General features: G+C 46.6%; 1 protein-coding gene across 20 annotated transcripts in view; it reads right to left on the bottom strand.

The window, feature by feature from the left end:
* Positions 1-23,494, bottom strand: part of DMBT1 (deleted in malignant brain tumors 1) — a 92,347-nt gene that overhangs the window by 60,152 nt on the left and 8,701 nt on the right. For 9 of the 20 annotated variants that reach the window (XM_041741981.1, XM_041742111.1, XM_041742084.1 and 6 more), the window contains exons 2-15: positions 22,994-23,050; positions 22,594-22,650; positions 20,405-20,428; positions 17,038-17,064; positions 14,593-14,904; positions 13,290-13,337; positions 12,127-12,168; positions 11,036-11,359; positions 10,072-10,101; positions 6,968-7,291; positions 6,021-6,050; positions 5,096-5,119; positions 4,244-4,273; positions 15-338 (exon numbers count right to left, since the gene is read on the bottom strand). In XM_041741981.1, coding sequence (XP_041597915.1) covers positions 15-338; positions 4,244-4,273; positions 5,096-5,119; positions 6,021-6,050; positions 6,968-7,291; positions 10,072-10,101; positions 11,036-11,359; positions 12,127-12,168; positions 13,290-13,337; positions 14,593-14,904; positions 17,038-17,064; positions 20,405-20,428; positions 22,594-22,650; positions 22,994-23,050 — 1,653 coding nt within the window. The remainder of the gene's footprint in view (positions 1-14; positions 339-4,243; positions 4,274-5,095; positions 5,120-6,020; positions 6,051-6,967; positions 7,292-10,071; positions 10,102-11,035; positions 11,360-12,126; positions 12,169-13,289; positions 13,338-14,592; positions 14,905-17,037; positions 17,065-20,404; positions 20,429-22,593; positions 22,651-22,993; positions 23,051-23,494) is intronic. The other 11 variants (XM_041741990.1, XM_041742007.1, XM_041741970.1 and 8 more) reach the window with 11 other exon arrangements.

The following is a 23,494-nucleotide window of genomic DNA, read 5'->3' on the forward strand; positions in this document are numbered from 1 at the left end:
TTGTAAAGACCCACCTGAACAGATGACACTTGCGTCCTCATAGTGCCCGCAGTTGTGTGAATTCCAGCCACTGTGGCTACAGCTCCACAGGTAGGACTCATACCCAGAACAGCTCACGTCGTCCAGCACAATCGGGCCAGATCCCTGACCAAAGTGGGCATTGTGTGGGGCCGAGGTGGCCCAGCCACAGCCCAGTTGCCTGCAGACCACGTTGGCATCATTCGTGTCCCAGCCGTCATCACACACGGTGCCCCACGAGCCTCTGTACAGGACCTCCACGCGGCCCTGACACCGGTCACCTCCATTCACCAGCCTCAGGGCCAACCCCGAATCAGTCTCTAGCGGGAGACAGGAAATTTTTCTGGTTTTGAAGGAAGAACTCCTGTACTCTGATTGTAAGATAATTCCTTTCAGGGGACACAAGTTCAGGTTTCAATTAAAGTTCCCCAGCAACAGGGGTCTCAGAATCTTGCTCCTCCTCCTCATCCTTAAGGGGCTACTTGATGTTACCCTCGAGTGTCAGCTGATGTATGCATGTAACAACTGATTGCACACAATATCAGGATTTGAAATCCTAAGGCTGATCCCACAACGCAAGGGAGAATATGAGGAGCCGGTAGTCTGACGCGGACCATTGAGAGCACCCAGAACATGTGCTTCAGTCCCAAAGATCCATCCAGCCTCCAAGAAGGAGCTGTCCTAGGTCCTAGTGTTCAGAGAGTCTACTTTCACCCAACGGTCCTAATCACAGACCCTTCTCCCGAGCCCAAGGCTTGTTCTAAAGGATCCCTTGCTGCTGACCACTTGATCCTGTTCTCTCAAGCCCCATGCTTGAACTGCATCTTAACAATCCTCTGATTATCAAGAAGATGGGCAAGAGTAACTATCACTCATCTTAGCTGTGCATACATAGTGCTGCCTAGGACTCTGGAGGCAGAAAAGTAACAAAACATGGTAGCATTAGGCCTCCTTGCAAAATGGGCATTTTCTAAGTTAAGCGGGAGACCACACATTACGTTTCCTCAGTCTCCTATGTATCCTGCCTTCTTTCTGCCATGAGCTAGACACTGGCACTGACAGTAGTCTGGTCCTAGGGCCTCAAGGGTCTATAAAGTGAGGACTCGGCTCTACAAAGAAGACAGACACGTGCATCAACCATGTGAATACGTCCCCACCATCAGTATCCTTGCAGGAGATAAAAATCCTACACAGAGTGAGAAAGTACCTCCTGCCTACAAGATGGCTAAAATAAAAGAGACAGAAGAAGTGTTGGTGAGGATGTGGAGAAACCAGAGCTCTCCAATGCCACCTAGGGAAACCTGAATTGGTACAGCTGCTATGCTAAACATTTCTTTGTTTCCTCAGAACGGAAATATATAATCATCATGTGACTCGCAATTTCACTCCTAGATATTCACCCAGAGGAGTTGGAAATAGGTGTTTGACAAAATCATGTGCACAGAAGGTCCGGGAAGATGATTCAAGGTAGTCAGGGGTGGAAACACTCCACTTCATCTGTCCATCAACAGATGAATGGGATCATAATATGGGTGGGGATACATGTTGCCAAAGTTTACACACTTCTTTGTGGTGAGTTCTGAGAAAAATCTGCTGGCTGAAAGAAGCCAGTCACAAAAGGCAACATGATGGCTACCTCCATTCGTAGGAAATGTTCAGAAAATGCAAATCTAGACAAAGAAGGCAACCGGGTGAGAGCTGGGGGAACACAGGTATGGGTTGGACTAGTTCAGGGCATGGGATAGTCATTAAGGCGATAAGAAACTCTGGAACTAAATAACTGATGCTTGTAGCAATCATTAGACTAAGAAGTCTCAACTGCACAGTAAATTGGTACATTTTATAATTTGAGTAATCACAGACCCTGAAAGGGCAGAAAAGCATTAATTTTTGGCCTTTTCTCCAGTGCCGGGGCACTGAATCCATGATCCCAGTCTCACTGGAGGGTGCTCTTAGCATGAGCTGAGATTCCTACAGTCTACAAGGAAGACAAGCAACCAGGCATGAGGGACTACCCAGACCCTCTCAGTTCTTCCACCCATACTGCACTGTCAACTCAGACCCTGACACTGGACCAGCGGCCAGCTCAAGCGCAGAGGCCAACATAGGCTGACACACCTCTTGAGAGGGAGGGCTCTGTGTGAGGGCTGTGGAGGACAGGGCTGCACTCAGCAGAGAGTACTTGGGAGAGGGCCAAGCTCAACAGAGAGGGCAGTGTTCTCTTCATGTCTCAAATCTTTTGCACTGATTTTGTTGTAGACAAACTATCCTTTCTATGAAACACACCAGTCAAAACCTTTTCCACGAGGTTCAAGTGGGAACTAGAGCAACTCCTCTCCATTTCCCGGGCAGAATACGAAGGTGGGCATATGGACACTGACCAGCCCATCAGACACAGGAACATGGTCTATTGAAGCAGGTATTGCCAAGCAGACTACCTAAAGTCCTTACAGGAAATGTCACCCAGCCCTCTGGGCACAAGCAGACTCCTTCTATGACACAGGGGCTTAAGGCTGGCAACTGCCTCTCACATTCAGAAAGCAAAGCAAGGGTGAAGCCCGTCCATATAAGAAACAGGAGAGAGAAGAAAACCTGGTGGCAGATGGTCGTGAAACCTCCACACCTGAAGCTCCTGAAGGTACACCTGCTCTAAACATCTTAAATGTGAGTGACTTTGATATAACAGTTCCGTGCTAGGATAAGAGAAGCCAAGCTGGTTTCCTCTATCACTTTCTGATATATCTCCAAACTGGAGGTTGACTGATAATAATCACATTTGGATAAAGGACGCCCCTCCCACAGGACCAGGGGGTGAGGTCAGATGCCAAACTCAGGATTTCAGAATTTCACTGAAACCAGTTGAGTACTGGGAGAATTTGCATACTTTTCAGGATCTGCAGGATGCTTGCCCTAGGGAGTTGTATCCCACCAGTCTTCAGAGAAACACAAAGCAGGATGAGAAAGGATTAGAAACTTCTGTATCCCAGTGTTCCTGGGGGCATATCTGATCTAAATATCTTACATGTGAGAGCCATTGAGTTGAGATCTCTGCTAGCTTTAGAGGAGCTGAACTGGGTTCTTGTCAATTGCAAACAAAAACGTCATGACTGACATATCCCCAAGCTGGTAGGAGACTGGAAAAATGACTCTAGTGGCTAAATGCAACCCCCACACACACCGGATGGGGAGGTGAGGTCAGACACTACACTCAACAATCTGGAGTTTCATCCAGTCTGGTTGACTATGGTGTGAATCTGGATACTTAGGCAGGCACTGAGGATGCTGACCATAGGGAGTTGTACACCACCGATATGCAGAGAAACACAAAGCAGGGTTAGAATGGTTGGAAATAGAACCAAGCGTGGCTTAAGTGATGAGTCAGTGGGACAGGGACAGTGGGTCTGGTGAGTTCTGCTAGCTGGAGGGGAAAGGGGGAATCGTGAGAGTTTTTGGCAGGCATCATGACACTTGCACACCTGCATCCTGCTCCCTTCCACTTGGGGGGGGGGCGGGCTGTGAGACCCTCCTGCTCTGCTACCTTTTCTGGTACAAAGACTTTGTGTACATCAGCCAGATCCCTCCACATCTCTCAGCCTGGCATGTCCCTTGTCCCTTAGAAACCTTTGCCACTTCTCTATCTTGACTCATAGATGACGCAGGAGATCCTCACAGGAATCTTGGAAGAAAGAGTCAGGAGCATTCAGGGTCAACATGGAGCCAGCTGTGTATCCCTGTATCTAGAGCACCTTCTTCTCATAGTGGTCTCAAATCCCTGGGGCTCTGTCCCTACCACGTTGGGTATACACATTGGATTGTGATAAATCTGAGGGTGATGCAAATGCTGAACATTGGGAAGGGTCCAGCTGCTCTGACGGCTTTCTATGAAGACATCAGTGCTCCCCATGGCTCATTCTCCTACTCTGCTGTCTCCCCAGACAGCATTTCATGTGAAATTCTTGGCATCCATGCCTAGTTCTCTGAATTGGTAGGCAACAGTCTCTTGGGATGCTGGAAAGGATTAGATGAAAACTCATGGATGATGGGAAAGTAGGGCCATTTGAATCCCATGTCTACATAAGAGCTGCCTATAGAGACTCAGTGACTGGGAACCACAAAATGTGCCCACAAGGCCCTCAAGGAGCAATGGTTCACGCAAAATGGAGAGAAAGGGGATGGATGGGAAAGGAGAAAAGAAACATTCCAAATACGGTGGCCAAAGACCTACCTGGCTGGATGGTTGATTCAGTTGGAGTAGCTATGAGAAAGAAACACAAGTCAGACACAAAGCACATGGGTGTTGCAACGGAATCAAAGATCAAAGAACATCATCGTATCTATCCGTCCTGAGATCAAGCCTCCATGTGCTCCTGAGTAGACAGAGCCATGGCCTGCCATGCAGATAGTCGTGAAACATCCACACCTGAAGCTCCTGAAGGTACACCTGCTCTAAACATCTTAAATGTGAGTGACTTTGATATAACAGTTCCGTGCTAGGATAAGAGAAGCCAAGCTGGTTTCCTCTATCACTTACTGATATATCTCCAAACTGGAGGTTGACTGATAATAATCACATTTGGATAAAGGACGCCCCTCCCACAGGACCAGGGGGTGAGGTCAGATGCCAAACTCAGGATTTCAGAATTTCACTGAAACCAGTTGAGTACTGGGAGAATTTGCAAACTTTTCAGGATCTGCAGGATGCTTGCCCTAGGGAGTTGTATCCCACCAATCTTCAGAGAAACACAAAGCAGGATGAGAAAGGATTAGAAACTTCTGTATCCCAGTGTTCCTGGGGGCATATCTGATCTAAATATCTTACATGTGAGAGCCATTGAGTTGAGATCTCTGCTAGCTTTAGAGGAGCTGAACTGGGTTCTTGTCAATTGCAAACAAAAACGTCATGACTGAATATCCCCAAACTGGTAGGAGACTGGAAAAATAACTCTTGTGGCTAAAGGGATCCCCCTCACACTGGATTGGGAGGTGAGGTGAGACACTAATCTCAACATCTGAATTTCTTCCAGTCTGGTTGACCATGGGTGATTTGGATGCTTAGGCCAGCACTGAGGATGCTTACCATAGGTAGTTGTATGCCACCAATCTGCAGAGAAAATTAAAATAGGATTAGAATGGATGGAAATAGAACAAATGTGGCTCAAGTAATGAGTACATGGGAAAAGGACAGTGGGGTTTGGTGAGTTCAGCTAGCTGAGAGAAAAAAGTGGCATTGTGATCATTTTTCACATGGTCATAACAGTTGCACATCTACATCCTGCCACGTTCCTCCTCGGTGTGCTGTGCAAGTCGCCTGCTCTGCTAACTTTGCTGTGACAAAGCATTGCCTACATCAATCAGGTCACTCCACATCTCTCAGTCTGGCGAGTTTTTTTGTCCCTTAGAAAACCCTTGCCACGTGTCTATCTTCACTTATGGACAAATGAGGGAATTCTTATATGAAGCCTGGAAGAAAGAGTCAGGGTCATCGAGGGTCAACCTGGAGCCAACTAGGTAGCTCTGTACCCAGAACACATCCATCACTCCCATCCCCTGGGCTCTGTCCCACCACTGTGGATATATACATTGGACGCTGATGAATCTGAGGATGTTGTAAGCACTGAGCTGTGGAGAGGATCCAGCCTCCTCTGATGGCCCTTCAAGAGGACATAAGTGGTCATCAGCTTCATTCTCCCACTCAACTTGTCAGCCCAAGCTGCATTCAGCTGATATTCATGGCATCCATGGCCTGGTCTCTGAACCTGTAGTCAGCTCTCTCCTGCAACTGTGAAAGGACTACGTGGAAACTCATGGACTGATGGAAAGATGGGACAACATGAGGGCCATGTCTACTTAAGAGCAGCCTGTTGGAGGCTCAATGACTGGGTGGGACACAAAATGTGCCCATAACATCTCAAAAGAGCAGTAGTGTCCTCCCAAATGGGAAGAAGAGGGATGGATGGGATAGGCAAAAAGGGACATTCCAAGCAGGGTCACCAAAGACTCACCTGGCTGGGGTGTGGATTGAGAGACAGCAGCTGTGAAAAAGGAAAAAACATGAGTCAGACACAAAGCACACTTGTGTCCCAACTGGATCAGTGGTCAAGGAAATTCATCCCCTACCTACTGAGATCAAGCCTCCATGAGCTCCTGAATACACAGAGCCATGGCCTGCCATAATCTCTCAGTCCTGTGGGAGCCCCACCCTATGTCCCACCCCCCAGCCTGCCTTGGTGGGCCTGAATGCTGACATTCAGGAGGTGGAATGTCACTGCCAGGTCAGGACAGGCCACCAAAGCCATTTTGCTATTAGCAAGTGGAAACAGCAAGAATGAATCTGGGCAGTTAGCCTATTGAGACCCCCATTCCACCAGTCAGGTGCAATGCTCCCAGTCTTTACAGGCTTTTTTAGGATTACTGTAGAAGGTCAACTTGGTACCCATAGTCCTATGTATTTCCTTGTCATTCCATGTTCTAGTGAGCTGCTGTTTACTGCCCCTTCCCCACTTCCCAAGTGCTCTTCACTGCCCTCAGAATTGGCAATTGAAACTGCAAACCTATTATCTGAGTTGGCTTTAAGGAGGACCCAGAATAACAAACCATGGAGTGAAGGTAGTTCGGTTAACAACCAAATGGCCCCAAACCAGTGCCTTGAGAAGTAACGCCCTGAGAAATGGGGTGTAGACTGAGCAGATGTTCATACTAACAGAAAGGGCACATTGCCTCTGCCCACTGCATGACGCATGGTCTTCTTCACCTCCTGTGCCATTGAGGCTCCAAGCAATACAGGTCCACACGGGAGGGAGTTGCCCCTAATTTCCCATTACAGGGAAGCAGTTGTCCCCAGGAAAGCTGGCAAGGCACAGCATATCCGGGAGAGAGCCAGGTGGGCACCAGTATAATTATCAGATGGAAAGATCACTAAGAATGGGGACCTGGGATTTTTGAGGTTCACCTGAGCAGATGACACCTGCATCTTCTGAGTGTCCACAGTTGTGCGAGTTCCAGCCATTATGGGGGCAGCTCCACAGGGAGGACTCGTACCCAGAGCAGCGCACATTGTCCAGTACAATCGGGCCTGAGCCCTGACCAAAGCGAGCATAACCTGTGGCCGAGGTGGCCCAGCCACAGCCCAGCTGCCTGCAGACCACGTTGGCATCACTGGTGTCCCAGTCGTCATCACACACGGTGCCCCACGAGCCTCCATACAGGACCTCCACGCGGCCCTGACACCGGTCACCTCCGTTCACCAGCCTCAGGGCCAAACCCGATTCAGTCCCTGGCAAAGACAGGAAAACAGTCTTTCTCTGTGTTCTTGAAGGAAGAACTCCTGTACTCTGAGTACTGGACCACTCCTTCAGGGGGTGCATGCTGTGGGTTCAATTAATATTCCCCAGCAACAGGACTCTCCCAAACCCCTTCATCCTCATTCCAACTCAAGGGCCCGTTTGATGCCACCCTTGAATGTCAGTGGACTAACATGTTCACTGATGGTTGTCCACAACGTCAGGATTTCAATTGTTGACCCTGACCCCCATATACAAGGGGAAAGTAGAAGCCCGCATCCTCACATAGGACCACTGGGCCGCCCTGAACACTTGCTTCAGGCCCAGAGATCCAACACAGCAGCCACTAAGGTGCTGTCCTACATCGTAGTGTTCAGAGAGTCTACCTTCACCCCACTGTCCTATATCAGGGATGCTCTTCCTGGACCCAAAGCTTGGGCTGAAGGATCTTTTTCTGATGAGCATTTGCTCTTGTTCTCTCCAGCCCCAGGCTTGTACTGAATCTTAAACAATCCTCTGATAATTGTGACAATGGGTGGTAATAACTGTCACTGATTTGGAGTTGTGCATACTTAGAGCTGTGGTGGCCTCTGGGTGGCAGAAAAGAAACAACACGTAGTATAGGCCTCCTTGCAGGAAGGTAACTTGCCACATTCAGTACTAGATGAGACAGCATGATTCCTCAGTCTCCCTTGGACCCTGCCTTCACTACCCAAAGAGCTGGCCCCACGCACTGACCATACCTGGTCCTCAGACCTTCAGGTGTCTAAAACGTGAGGGCTCTCCTCTTTGAAGAAGAAGGACACGTGCAGCAAGCTCATGAACACACCCCCACCATCACTAGCCTGCAGGAGATGCAAGTCCTAACCACAGTGAAAGAGCACCTCCCGCCCACTAGATGACTACAATAAAAGAGAATGAAGAAGTGTTGGTGAGGATGTGGAGAAAGCAGAACCCTCAGAAGCTCCAGGGGGAAACCGAATTTGGTCCATCTCCTACTCTAAACACTTCTGGGCATCCACAAAATGTAAACATAAAATCATCATATCAATATATATATATATGTAAATTAGATAGATGATAGATAGATAGATAGATAGATAGATAGATAGATAGATAGATAGAGATGTTGCTGGGAATAATATTCAAAATACCCAAAGATCAAACAGTAAACACGTCTGGCAACAGGGGAATGCATTCATATATGGGTGGAGATGCATGTTGCCAATGTCTACACGCCCCTTCATGGTGGACCTTGGGAAAGTCTGTGGCCTGAAAGAAGCCTGTCACAAAAGACCACTTGATGGCTGCTTCCATTCACAGGAAATGTCCAGAACTGGCGAATCCACAGACAGGAGAGAGGCAAGGAAGAGAGGAGATGGTCAAGGGAAAGTAGATTGGGATGTGACCGGTTCAGGGAAAGAGATACCCATCAGATGTGGGGAGAAGCTCTGGTACTGTGTGGTTGAGGGCTGGAGCATGGAGTCAGTAGCCTAAAGCCTCTCCACAGCACACAGTACAATGCTAACTCTTATATAGGGAGAAGCACAGACGATGAGAGGGCAGAAAAGCAATAACCATGACTTTTCTCCAGTCTTGGGTCACTGAGTCCATGATCCTAGTCTCACTGGAGGACATAACTTGCATGAGCTGAGACTCCTACCATCCCAAAGGAATACAAGCACCAGGTTTCGGGGCCATCCAGCCCTCTCGGTTCCCACATAGATACTGCTCTAGCAACTCTGACCCTCATGCTGGGACAGAGCCCAGCTTGAGCAAGGGCCAATGTGGGCTGATATTCTCACAGAGGAGCAAGGCCCTGGGTGGGGACTCTAGGAGCCCGGGCAGCACTCAGCAGGGAGACCTTGGGAGAGGGTCAGGCTCTGACAGGGGAGTGTCCTCTTCACGTCTCAAATCTCTTGCCCTGACACCATTCCTCTTATTAAACAAACCGGCCAAAACCTCTTTCCATGAGGTTCAAGGAGGGCCTGGAGCCACTTCCTCATCCTCTCCCCTGGGGAATATGAAGGTGGGCATATGGACCCAGATGACCAGCCCACAGAGCACAGGGACATCATTCTAGTGAAGCAGGTATTGCCAAACAGACTGTTGAAACTCATTCCAGGATATGCCAGCCAGAGACCAGGGACTAGTGAAGACCTTTCTCCTGGTGACACAGGGGCTTGGGATTGGCAACTGCCCCTCACATGGAGTAAGCAAAGCAAGGCTGAAGCCCATTCACATTAGAAACCGGAGGCAGGACAAAAGCTGGTGGCAGACAGTCCTAAAACTTCTACTTCCTGGTGTTCCCGAAGCTACACCTGCTCTAAACTTCCTACATGTGAGCACCCCTCAGCTCTCTGCTAGCATATCAGAAGCTGAGCTGGGTTGCTGTCACTTACACACAAAAACATGGTGACTGAGTATGCCCAAACCACTAAGTGATGGAAAATAATAGCTCTTGGGGTTAAAGGCAACCTGCACGCTGGACCAGGTGGTGAATTCAGACACTGAACGCCAGATTCTGGAATTTCACCCAGGCTTTTTGACTACTGGGTGAATGTGGATACTTCAGCAGGATCTGCAGGGTGCTTACCATGGGAAGGACTAGTTAAATTAAGAGCAGCCTGTTGGAGACTCAGTGACTGTGTGGGGGGCACAAAATGTACCCACAAGTTCTACAAAGAGCAGTAGTTTCCCCCCAAGTGGGAAGAACAGGGATGGATGGGACAGTCAAAAAGGGACCTTCCAAGAAGAGTCCCTAAAGACTCACCTGGCTGGGGTGTGGTCTTGGAGACAGCAGCTGTGAGAAAGAGACACGAGTCAGACACAAAGCACACTGCTGTCCCAACTGGATCCAAGATAAAAACATTCATCCTATACCTACTGGTATTATGCCTCCGTGAGCTCCTGAATACACAGAGCCATGGCCTGTCGTCATGTCTCAGTCCTGCCCCACCCTATGTCCCACTCCCCTTGCCTGCCTTGGTGGGCCTGAATGCTGACTTTCCGGGAGGTGGAATATCACCGGGAGGCCAGGCACAGTCCACCCAAGTCATTGTACTATTTCAGCGTGGGAACAACAAGAATAAGTTTGAGAGTTAGCCTATTAAGATCCAACTCCACCAGCCCAGGTGCAACGTTCCCAATTTTTACAAGCCTTTTCAGGGTTCCTGTAGGAGGCCAACTCGTTCCCCAGAGTCCGATGTGTTTCTTTGGCGTTCGTGTACTGGGGAGCTGCCATTTACTGCACCTTTCCCACTTCTCAAAGTCTCTTTACTGCCCTCCCAAATTCCCAATGTAGAGGCATCCTGTTCTCTTAGATCACTTCATGGAGGACCCAGAATAACAAAATCATGACGGACTGAAGGGGGCTCATTTTCCACCCACATTCCCCAAAGATGTGTACTGAGAAGAAAGTCCCCAGGGAGAGGGTTGTGGAACAAACAGACGATCCTACTGTGTAGAAGGGACTCATTGCGTCTTCTCACTAAGTGGCAGATGGGCCGTTCCACCCCCAGTGCCACTGAGGCTCCAAAGCATTATAGATCCACAAGGGAGGGGCCGCGTCCCTGTTGTGACCCTATATGGCCCTTCAGGAGCCAGCCTTCCTTAGGAAAGCTGGCAAGGCACAGCAGCATATCTGGAAGAGGATCAGGTGGGCACTCTGGCATGGGCAGTGTGTCTGTTCTCAGTAAAGATCACCATGAAAGGGGACTGGGATTTTTGAGGTTCACCTGAGCAGATGACACCTGCATCTTCTGAGTGTCCACAGTTGTGCGAGTTCCAGCCATTGTGGCTGCAGCTCCACAGGGAGGACTCGTACCCAGAGCAGCGCACGTTGTCCAGCACAATCGGGCCTGAGCCTTGACCAAAGTGGGCACTTCCTGTGGCCGAGGTGGCCCAGCCACAGCCCAGCTGCCTGCAGACCACGTTGGCATCACTGGTGTCCCAGTCGTCATCACACACGGTGCCCCACGAGCCTTGGTACAGCACCTCCACGCGGCCTTGACACCGGTCACCTCCACTCACCAGCCTCAGGGCCAAGCCTGAATCAGTCTCTGAGGGAATAAGAGCAGAAACCCTCCTCCATGTGTATCTCTAAGGCAATAAGCTTAAAATGTTTTGTAGACCGAGGGGCTTCTTCCTGGTCTCAGTCCCCTGGCAGGTAATGAACTTCGAACATGCCCAGAGGTTAATCTTCACCACAGATAAAGGAGCAGAGACCTCTCAATCAACTCACAGTTAAGGATGCTCTGATGTAAAGAAGCATCCCATGAGCTTTATGGAGGTGAGATGCTAGACGAGCCAACATGCACGGGGCACACCCAGTGTGGAGCTGCAGAGCTACTGACACAGGCCAAGACCACCGCCCTATCGGGCAGCTTTTTGATTCTGTGGCATCCTGACTTGGTTCTGCCAAAGTCCCCACATCATGCACCTTGGCAAGCAAGGTGCAGAACCGGCACACTCCCCCCCCTTGCCTTGGCTATCCACCATGGCCTGTGAGCCACAACCAAGGTCCCAGCAGTACTTGAGGGGCTTCTACGGTGTACACAGAGAACCTAGGGGAGGATCTTTGCTGCACATCAGCCCAGGATCCCAATGGCAGGTGGCCAGTCCCTAAGATTACACCCACAGCCTTATCTTCAGAGATTTCTCCGACTATCCCCCAGCTCTACACACACACACACACACACACACACACACACACACACAGGAACAAGGATAAGGAAGGGCACACCCTGAGACTCCTCCTGTCACGTGCAAACCCAAACCCAGACTTTCTCTCAAAGCTCATCCAGAGAGGGTGGACTGATATATTTACCTGCTTCTGTTGTTGAAGGTATGGTGGTGGGGAACCAGGTGGCTGGATATGGCAAAAAGGTAAAGACCAGAGTTAGACAACATGGAATGCGGTGTTTGTAAACTGGTTTTGGCAGGCATCCTAGGTGTGGTATATCTGCATCCTGCCACCTTCCACCTGGGGGTGCTCTGCTAGCTTTTTTGAGACAAAGGCCTTGTGTAGATCAGCCAGGTCCCTTCACATCTCTCAGCCTGGCGTGTTCTCTTGTCCCTTGGATAACCCTTGCCACTTGCCTATCTTGACTCATGGACAACTGAGGGGATTCCCATATGAAGCCTGGAAGAAAGAGTCAGGGTCATCGAGGATCAACCTGGAGCCAACTAGGTAGCCCTGTACCCAGAACACATCCATCACTCCCATCCCCTGGGCTCTGTCCCACCACTATGGATATATACATTGGACGCTGATGAATCTGAAGGATGTTGTAAGCACTGAGCTGTGGAGAGGATCCAGCCTCCTCTGATGGCCCTTCAAGAGGACATAAGTGGTCATCAGCTTCCATTCTCCCACTCAACTTGTCAGCCCAAGCTGCATTCATCTGATATTCATGGCACCCATGGCCAGGTCTCTGAACCTATAGTCAGCTCTCTCCTGCAACTGTGAAAAGACTAGGTGGAAACTCATGGACTGATGGAAAGATGGGACAACATGAGGGCCATGTCTACTTAAGAGCAGTCTTTTGGAGACTCAGTGACAGTGTGGCGCACAAAAATGTGCCATAAGTTCTCCAAAGAGCAGTAGGAAGGCGAGGATACTGCTCAAGCAGGTTTGCATCTGCCTTTCCAGGCCCTGCAGTCAGAGACCCAATACCGCAGCCTGGCCAGCCATCAGCATCCAGTATCATAAGGGTAAGCACTGTGCATGAGCAACAGGACCCCCCTTGGAGACTGAACACTGAGCTCCTCCTTGGAATTCCTTAGAAGTTCCTGTAGGTTGATCTCTCCCCAATCTCAGGGACATGGTCCATGGAAGGGTTTCCCATTTAGGCCTGAGGCCTTGTTCATAGGTTCTCCCTTGGGAACTGACCGCTCCTATCTCTTACATCTTTTACACCTCTTCTGGATCAGAGATGATCACATGGGTGCAGGTAATGAGCCCTTGGGATCCCATATAACAAATATTACCTTCTGTCTCAGTTGTTGCCAGGGGTGCCTCTGTGGTTGAAAAAGAAACTGGAGTGGAGGAAAGAAGAGGTCATTCAATGTTGGCCCTCATTTGAGAAGAGCTGGCCTTCTTCTTCAGCTCTGGAATAAGGGCTGGGTGCAGACACGCAGAAACTCTACCCACTGCTAAAATATTGTGTTTCTTATTTATGAGACAGAGATCATCTCTCTGTCATTTTGCCAGTCCTTATTCAAAGCTGGAATGCCATCAGAGATGTTCTTTGCTCTTGCCATCATCTGCCCCCACCCCCGCTCCCACTGTCTCCATCCAAAAAAGAATTACCTATTTAATTAACGGGCCCACCTGATTAACAAGATCACATTTCCAATACCAACTATCGATTTCTATAGCTCATCAATACCCTCCAATGACAAATATCTACCATCATCAAGATGTTTCTGAGAAGGTGGCCCCACCTAAGAAAGTAGTAGTTTTCAAAGATGTATCCCCAAATGCTAAAATAAACCCATTCTAAAGTGACTGCATGGAGGACCATACTCTCTGGGGGAGGCCATTCTCATGTGATAGTTGGATTATCAGGGTCACATCCCATATATGGTGACATGGGAACACTCACTGGTCCACATAGCAAGTGCCAGAGATCACTCTAAAGATAGACAATTTATCTAGGAAGCCTCCGTCAGGGTACAATGATTGTTATCCACAGAGTTTCTTTGTGGATTAGAGACCTCTTGGTGGTTGAACACCTACCAACACTCTGTGAACAAAGGAGAAACCCAGTATTGGGTTTTGCTAGGTTGAGTCAGGGAGAATTTCTCTCTTCCACTGCAGGTATAAATGCCTTTATCTGGTCATTTAATCTCCAATAAAGAAAACGTACTGGCTACTCCTCTGTTGATTTTGGTATACATTTAAGCTTTAAGGACCAGAAGTTTTGGATCCTTCTGTCCTGTCGCAAAAGGAGGGGAAAATGCCATATAGGAAGGTGTTTTGTCATCCCCAGGGCAGAGACCCTCAGATACCAGATACCACTGTGTGATTGCATTGGCAAACTCTGGAGGAGCCTGAGATTGAAACCCACCTCCACCACTTCCGAGATTTAGGACTCCAGGCAAGTTACTTGCCCTCTTTGAGCCTCCATTTATCTATGAAAAGTGACCACTCTCTAACATCAAATAAGACATGACGTAGAGCAAAGTAGGTAAACTGCAAAGCACTGGGTGCACGCGCTGAGATGTAGAGGTCAGCAAGGAGCCGCTCTTGTCTGAGTGGCACAGGCCCCCGGGGTGAAGTCAGCTCTACCTGAGCACACGACTCCAGCATCTTCCCCGTGTCCACATTCATGGTTGTACCAGCCACCATGGGAGCAGCTCGACAGGTAGGGCTCCCTTCCTGAGCAGTATACGAAGCCCAAGAGAATGTTCCCCGAGCCCTGACCAAAGTGGGCCCCGCCTGGTGCCGACACCGCAAGACCACAACCGAGTTGCCGACAGACAACATCTGCATCCTGGATGTCCCAGTCGTCGTCACACACGGTGCCCCAGTAGCCTTGGTACAGGACCTCCACGCGGCCCTGACACCGGTCACTTCCATTCACCAACCTCAGGGGCAAACCTGCATTGACACAGTGGAAAGCTCCTGTCCACTCTCTCTGCCCCCTGGCTTTCACTCACCAGCACCCCTTGTCCTCCTCCTTGCTTGAACCACTGCCTCCACCTGTTTTTCTGCTCTCCCACACCTTACACGTCACTGTTCTGCCAAGCACTGTCTTAGCCTTCTTATCATGCTATCTTCTCCCTGGAAGAGCTCCTGTACTCAGAGCATTCCAGGAGGAGGACCCCCAAATCTACCTCTCTGGTGCTGATCAACCCCAGCCAAGCTCTAAACCAACATTTCCAGTGGCCTCCAGGACATCTCACCCCACCGTCCCAAACCCAACCCAGTCTCTTTCTTCCACTTGAATCAATGGTCTCACCATGCTCCACAAGAACTGTGTTGGAAATCTGGTTGTTATATTTGACTCCTCCCCTTCTGCACCTCGTATATCCAACTTCTCAACAAGGTTGTCTTCCTTTTATTCTCACTGCCATTTTGCTAGGATAAATCTTCCTTCTCTTGAATCTGGCCTACTCCACTGGCCCGCCTGTGGATTTCCCTGCCCCTGCCCCTCCCTCTCTAATCCATCCACATTGATGGATTCAACAAGCATCGATGGAGTGCTTCCTCTGTACCCACCCTTGTGATGACAGGATTCTGTCTCCCCCAGAATGTCCCAAGTTTTATCTTATAAAATGGGGATATGTTCAACTCACTTTCCTGCTCAGAATGCCTCAATGTACTCTCCACAGCCATCAGGGACAAATCTCAGATGGCATTCACCCATGAGTGGGCCTCACCTCACCTTTTGGGCCTCTTGTGAGAGCTGACGCATGGTGGCCTGAGTGCCACCGTGAAGGGCACCGTGTTCCTGCCTGATGTGATTCTCCTAAACCACTCTCACTGATGATGCAAGGAAAACAGGGAGCAGGTCCCAAGAGATCTAGGCCAAAATCATGACAGCAGGAGCTGGATCCTGGGTATGGCTTTTCAGTGATAGTTTGAGGTTATGAGAAATTTGTGGTCAAGGAGAGACCAGAGTTTGGAATGGGATGTAAGATAGATAAGGGGGCATGTGGTTTCTGTGGTTGTTGTAAGGGAAGGGCTCAGAGAAAGAGCAAAGAAAGGTCAATTGGGCTATTTCTAGGGTGTTCCCAAGTGCATTGCAGTACTTCTCAGTCCTTCCTGCACCCCTTTGGTTATTCCTATGAGTGTCCCTGCAGAAGAGCTCCTCAGTCTCCCTGCCTTAGCCTGTCCTTTGCTGGGTATCAGTCACCAGAAAGCTCTGCTAAAGCCCCTCCCAGGCCATTCCTGGACTCTCAGGGCATGCTCTGAAAGGGCAGCAATTGGCCTCAACAGAGCCAAGAACACCATGGCAGGGTCTGCTATCCTAAACAAGCACATTGAGGACTCTGATGTGTCAAATTCAGTGCAAAGTCTGCACATTCACTCGAGGTTGAGGAGCAATGGATAGATTTAGTAAGAATAGTGGACAGAGGCAAAGGTGCCTATATGGGCTCAAACTTCTGCCCAGACACATAGCCACCATGTGACCTTAGACATCTAACTATTGACAAGTGACAGAACTATGCCACAGTTTCCACATCTGCAACTTGGGGGTAATACTACTCACCTTAAAGTATTGGAAAGATTTCATGATAATAGCGCTTATTATGTGCATTAGTTGAGCACTTAATATACACCAAGCAGTATTTTAAATGACTTTTTTAATACATTAACTCATTTGGTATATGAAAATAATTTTGTGCAGGGTACATAGCAAGTACTTGTGGGATGTTAGCTATCTTCAAGATAACTATCACTAGTGATAAGAAGAGGCCTTGGCTTTTTTTCACTTGTCTCTCCTGACACCAAACTGAAGCTAATCTCATGCAATAAATGACTGAGAGGCAGAGAGAAGAAGGAAGGAGAATGACAGATGAGGCTAAGTAAGTAGTGCATCTGGGACATGCCTAGGGTCTCAGTATATCCCCTTACCCCTTCCCTCCCATCCCTGCATTCCAAAGGGCAGGCACTTGCTCTGTAACCAAAACTATACTCAGCCTCAACAAGCCAACAGCGACAGCAGAACTGGCTGGCCCAGCCAGTGAGAAAAACTCTGGGAAGACAAGTAAAAAGAAAAGGTCTTACCATAGTCTGTAGTCGAGGCGTCGAGACCTAGAAAAAAAATTCATCTTGAAACAGGTTCCACAGTTTACAAATATCTACAGAGAAATTGGCTTGAGCATCACCTTATGATCGTGCCAGAGGGCGCTGTGGTCCACTCTTGGGTTCTGCGTACCTTCAGCGTTCTTGCCAAGTGTTTGGGATTTTGCAATCATAGATTACAAGTGGGTTGGATGTGGGGTGTTTAATGATTTTTAGATAATAAAGTGCATGTCTCTTTACCCTGCCCCCTAAATGCTACAGTTTATAGTTACAGGATGTAATCTGTGCTCAGAAAGAAAAACTAAGCAAGAAAAAGCAGTTTAGACTGGTTGTCAAGGATTCTGGGTGCCAGTTGAATCCTCCCTCCAGTCTGAAACTTGAGTAGAGTTAGCCTTTGGAATAGCCACTCAGAGGTCCCCTAAATAAGTACATATTTTGTTATCAGATATCCTCTTCCTTCTGATCCATACTTTAAGAAATTTTTACTCTATCTTGAACAAAACCAACATCTAGAGAACCCTGGATCTTTGTCATTAGTGAAGCCACTATGAAGCTCTCCATGCACCTCCACTTCAGGTTAACCCTCAGGACACCTTCATGATCCATCAGATTCCATTTTAGCTCTTGAGTTTCTTTTTTCATCAGGCCTCACTCTATTTGTAAGGATTGATATTTCTAGACTTTACATGTTTTTGGAGGTCTTCCAAAGAAAGAAAAGAATATTTCCTCGTGAAAAGAAAATAGAATAAAAGCATTCTACTTTATAGTCACTATATGGATTTATTGGATCCTTTTATAAACCCAAGATACATTACGGGCTCTTGATGATCTCATTTTTTTTTTTTTTTTTTTTTTATGATCTCATTTTTCCTATAGCTTGAAACATTTTGCTATTTCATCCTTCAAGGAATTGGTTCATCATTGCTCATTAATTATTAACTACCATAAAAAAGAGTTACATAATAGGATAATGAGAGAATGGTGTCATTATCTAGAAGAAATATGAACTGGTAAGATAGGTCATCATCGTTCTTCAGTGCCCCAAATATCACATTACCTTTCAAGAAGGTATTTTTTTTAAAAAGACTGGAAGTACAGTCTTTGAAAGATGGTTTTAGCTCTCACTGAATGCAGTTAAAAATTCAGAATTTTTCACTGTCTATTACCAATGGCAAAGAGAAGAAAATTGACATTGAAGATGTTTCACAATAACTAGATGAATCATAATAGGAATGTAAACAGAAAGAAGCTCCCTAGATGATAACAATAATGGTGAAATTGCTTGTACAATTGAAATCTCAGACTCTGAGACTTCAAGTGATGATATCCTAGGTGAATCTCCTCAAATTCAAGAATCAAGGAGTCAGTAATAAAATTCTAAGTACAAAAATAAAAAATAGTGTTATTGGGGTGCCTGGATACCTTAGTCAGTTAAGCACCCGTCTCTTGATTTTTGGCTTAGGTCATGATCTCAGGGTCATGAAATTGAGCTCCACATCAGGCTCCATGCTGGGCCTGGAGCCTGCTTAAGATTCTCTGTCTCTTTTTCCCTCTGCCCCTCCTCACTCTCTCCCTCTTTCTCTCCCTTCTCTCTAACTAAAAAAAATTACTAAATAAAATATAGTGTTCTCACTCATGTCAATGGATAGGATTTCATCAGTGATATTTTGCAGCAAGAACTCGGACTATCTCATTTTGCTAAATCGACATGTGATGGTACACTTTTATTTTTTCTAATAATTATGTTCCAAAATCTACTGGATGAAAGGAGATCTGCTACATTTAAATTCTTATGAAAAATTCTAATAAGGTTGCTTTCATGATCCCTTTTTTCAAGATAATTATAGATAAGGGGGCAAGTGGTTTCTGTGGTTGTTGTAAGGGAAGGGCTCAGAGAAGGAGTGAGGAAAGGCCAATTGGGCTGTTTCTAGGGCATTCCCAACATGCATTGTAGTACTTCTCAGTCCTTCTTCTCAGTACTTCTCAGGGTACTACCTTGACTAGATAAGGTATTGGCGTGGCTAAGCATAGAGGAGGGGAGATCTGATGGCTGGAGTAAGGTAGCTATAGTCAATTTGAGTCTGTATCTGTTCCCTCACATTTCTGACAGTAGGCCAGTGAAGAAGAGAAAAACACTCTTCTTTCTTGCTCTCTCCAGCTAATTCCTGTACCAACTCCAGTCCTAAGTTCACCTATGACTTTTGGGGGCTGCTCTCTTTCTCATATCTTGATCATCTCTCTCTTGTCATATACCTCTTGCTCTAGTACTTGCCACAGCTGTAATTATAACTGTATTGATAACTGTCTATCTTGCCATTAGACCATAAGTTCCTGAAAGCAGGGAACATGTTCCCCTCAAACAATACAGAGAGAATCCATACTGTAGTCTCTCCTGCCTAGAAGGGTCTTGGTAGGGCTGATTCTTGTCGAATGAGGTAGCAAGGACATTGAGGCCCTTTTGCAAGGTGTGCAAAAGTTCAATGTTAGCAATGCACTCATGGAAAAACATGTATATCAACAAGTCAGACTTACGATGTAGCCATGAACCATTTGGGAAAATGTTACAAACCTAAATTCACTTGACATTAAGCAAAATATAGACATCCAAGAAAAAAAATAAGTGAAAATAGATAGCATTAAAAATATATATATATATACACATATCCCTGTCACTTTCTTTTGAAATTCTTAGCAAAGTCATGCTTTTGTAATCACATTGCAAATACCAAAACCTAATTCAGTACTGGACCATGCAGTGTGGTTGCTCAAAGTGTGATCTTACAGACCATCCCCATTTTCAGTTACATAAAAATTCAAATTCCTGAGCCTCAACCTGAAGGAGGGAAAAGTAAGTCCCAAGGACCTGCATTCAAAAAAATACCCTTGCTGGGATCCCTGGGTGGCGCAGCGGTTTGCGCCTGCCTTTGGCCCAGGGCGCGATCCTGGAGACCCGGGATCGAATCCCACATCAGGCTCCCGGTGCATGGAGCCTGCTTCTCCCTCCGCCTGTGTCTGCCTCTCTCTCTCTCTCTGTGACTATCATAAATAAATAAAAAATTAAAAAAAAAATACCCTTGCTGATTCTGATGTATAGGGACAGATGAGGCAAAGGCAAAATACAATTGAAGAAGAACATAACAATATAACTTCAAGGTCCATTTATTCTATAATTGAAAGAAGTTGCTACTACCTTTGTATTTCTATAAAGGACACAAGTCATCTTTTGTGCAGACCTCATACCATTCATTAAAGGCAGCATTTGTACTTAAGTGCTTAAGATATAAATAACTGCACTGGATAATCAATAAATCTTAAATCTAATTCAGGATATTGTTTTTAAAGTACTCACCAGTCATGAAATCAGGTTGGGAAGCTATAAAGGAATGAAAGAAAAGTCAGACAGGTGTATGTTTCATCCACAGAGATCCTGACCAAGAAATCTACTTTTGAACCTTGCTTTCCTTCTGGTTGGCTTTGAAGTAGAGATATAGCAACTGTATGTGCATCAACATCAACAGATATGCAATCTATCTTTGAAACAATTCAAATTGATAAAGATTTCTTGAGTCTCTGATATGGGGAAAACAGAATGCTAAACTAGTGCCAAGAGACATGGTGACTAAAAAGTGGCTTTTTATATCTTAAGAATGAATTCAGTGCAATGTTCTTTAATCCTTTGTGCATTTTTTTCTGTGTATTTCCTGCTGCAGATATGTCTTTATCTCGTGACAGTAGAAATTAACATCTCATCACTGTAGAAAAGCAAGTTAAGTTTGTACCTAATTTGGTACAAGTGGGGACCCATTACTTATCTTATTTCTTTGAGAAGATTCAACCTAGCCAGCATGTATGAATGGGCATGAGGAGTTGAGATCGAGGGCTTTGACTTTCTAGTCTCAACTAACTGAAATCACTAAAAAAGCATATAGACTGGTAACTATTTGGTCCAAAAAAAGTCAAGTGACTTTGTGTTGACAAAGGCAGTGGGAGATGAAAATGCCTTTCCATTCTCAAAAAATAACAAGAGTGGTCATTTACTGAGACTTACTGACCCTCAAAGGGCTATTGGGAGGATTAAATGGGAAAAATAGATCAAATGTGTATCAGATTGACTGCTGCGTTGTCAGCATGCAACAAGTGTTAGCTACCATAGCAATAAGAATTATGGTGATGATTATGATTATACAATTTCCAACATTCACTGTCTTAAGTACTTCACCCACATTGTCCCCTTTGGTCCTCATGGCAGCCCATTAACAGTAGGGCTCCTTTCTCTTAAACTTCTCTTAAACTGAAGCATTTAGAGGTAAAATAAGTTGGCCAAGGTACTACTATTAGTTCCATTTTCCTGATAGAGAAATCAGTTTGGAGAACAGGGTCATTGCTATTAGTATCTGCCCTGAGCCATGTAATATGCATTATCTCCCGGAGGCCCTCCTGAGCAAATGACGTGGGTGTCTTCCCCATGGCCACAGGTCTGCAAGCTGTGGGGGCACTGCCATAGGTAGGATTCATTTCTTGAGTAGTGCACTGCATCCAGGACAATCCGTCCTGAGTCCTGACCAGATGATGACATCTCAGATCCTATTCAAGAGCTTTCCAAGGACAGAAAATGAGTGGGAAATATCAGTGAGGGAGACAGAATATGAGAGACTCCTAACTCTGGGAAACGAACAAGGGGTAGTGGAAGGGGAGGTGGGCAGGGGGATGGGGTGACTAGGTGACAGGCACTGAGGGGGGCACTTGACAGGATGAGCACTGGGTGATATGCTATATGTTGGCAAATCGAACTCCAATAAAAAAATATACCCCCAAAAAAGAGATTTCCATGTATCATCCTAGTTAATCCTCAAAAGAACCCATGGGAAAACCGAGACTCTGGAAGGTGACCAAGACCACCTGACTAGTAAGTGATAAGGGGCAGGACTTGTACTCAGGCAGTTGCTCTTAATCATCTCAGTTGCTCTTAATCATCTAAAAGTTCTGCTTTTTAGAATGTATATACATATTATATATTACACATATATAGTATATTTTTAAATAAAAATAATTTTTAAATAGGGAATCCTGGGTGGCTCAGTGGTTTAGCGCCTGCCTTTGGCCCAGGGCGTGATCCTGGAGACCTGGGATCGACTCCTGCATCAGGCTCCCTGCATGGAGCTTGCTTCTGCCTCTGCCTGTGTCTCTGCCTCTCTCTCTCTCTCTCTCTGTGTCTCTCATGGATAAATAAATAAAATCTTTAAAAAATAATAATAATTTTAAATATTTTATTTAATATGTTGTTAAATATTATAATCTTATAATATTAATTATACTGTTATATATTTAAAATATTAATTTTAATTTAATATTAAAATTTAAATATTAATTATATTAAAATATTTTAAAACAGTAACAATTTAAATATATACATATACATATGTATATATGTAACATTTATACTATGTGCCCCAAATCATAAGGTCTGCATTCTTGCACAAGCAAGCACGCTCATGTATACACAGGACTATAATAAGATAAAAAAGTGGCAGAAATTACCACTTGAAGCATCGACGGAGGTAGAAGTTTCCACCCCTGCAAACCTTGATAAAAATTCTAGAAAAGAAGAGAAATAGTAACTAATTATACCCAGAGAGCCTTAGTGAGATACTCCTGTCCCCACCTGCCTCTGCTGCCCTGCTAAATGGCTGCAGCCCCCACGGGTCACCCTGGGAGGGCAGAGATCCTAGGAAAGAGGGGTTGCTGGGCACAGGCTGGCAGAGACTCAGGGTCTGTCTTCTGATCAATGCAGAACCTTGCAAGGAAGGGGCTGAGGGCCCAGGTGGACCACATCAGAAGAGATCCCTCCTTGTCCTACATCTAAAACCCAGCACTCCCTCCTGAGTCCTTAGGGGTGGGGGTGGGCCCCACACCACCCAGTCCCAGAGTGTAGAGTTACCAGTTGATGTCTGTATGTCTTCAGAAATGGTACCCAGGGTCCTTGTTTTTGGTGTTACTGTGAAACACAAAGAAAACGGGCCAAATGAGGGCTCTTCTGAAAACAAGCATTAAATCTGACTTCCTTGCTAATTCAAGCAGGGGAGGGGGCTACATCAGACTTCACTTTGGAGGGTCAGCTGGGCCTCAGTCATTAATTCACTCAGCAAGTGTGGACTGATCTCTGACTGCCCCGGAGGCACCGCACTGATGGGGAGAAGGGAGGGATCCATCAGGGAGGGCAAGGCTCCGTCCTCTGGAGCTCAGAGGCCACTCAGCAGCCAGACTTGGTAGCCAGTCATCTGGTCTTGCCCTGGGAGGGACACAGAGTGCAGGGGGATGGGCATATCAAAAGGAGTGATTCGTGGGCTTGGAAGAAAAGCAGGAGGATTCCAGACAGGGGCAGATATTCCCCTAAACTTGAAAGAAGGCATAGACATATGTAAAGGAAAAATTGAGCCAA

The sequence above is a fragment of the Vulpes lagopus genome, chromosome 2 (assembly GCF_018345385.1).
Source record: "Vulpes lagopus strain Blue_001 chromosome 2, ASM1834538v1, whole genome shotgun sequence".
Lineage (NCBI taxonomy): Eukaryota > Metazoa > Chordata > Mammalia > Carnivora > Canidae > Vulpes > Vulpes lagopus.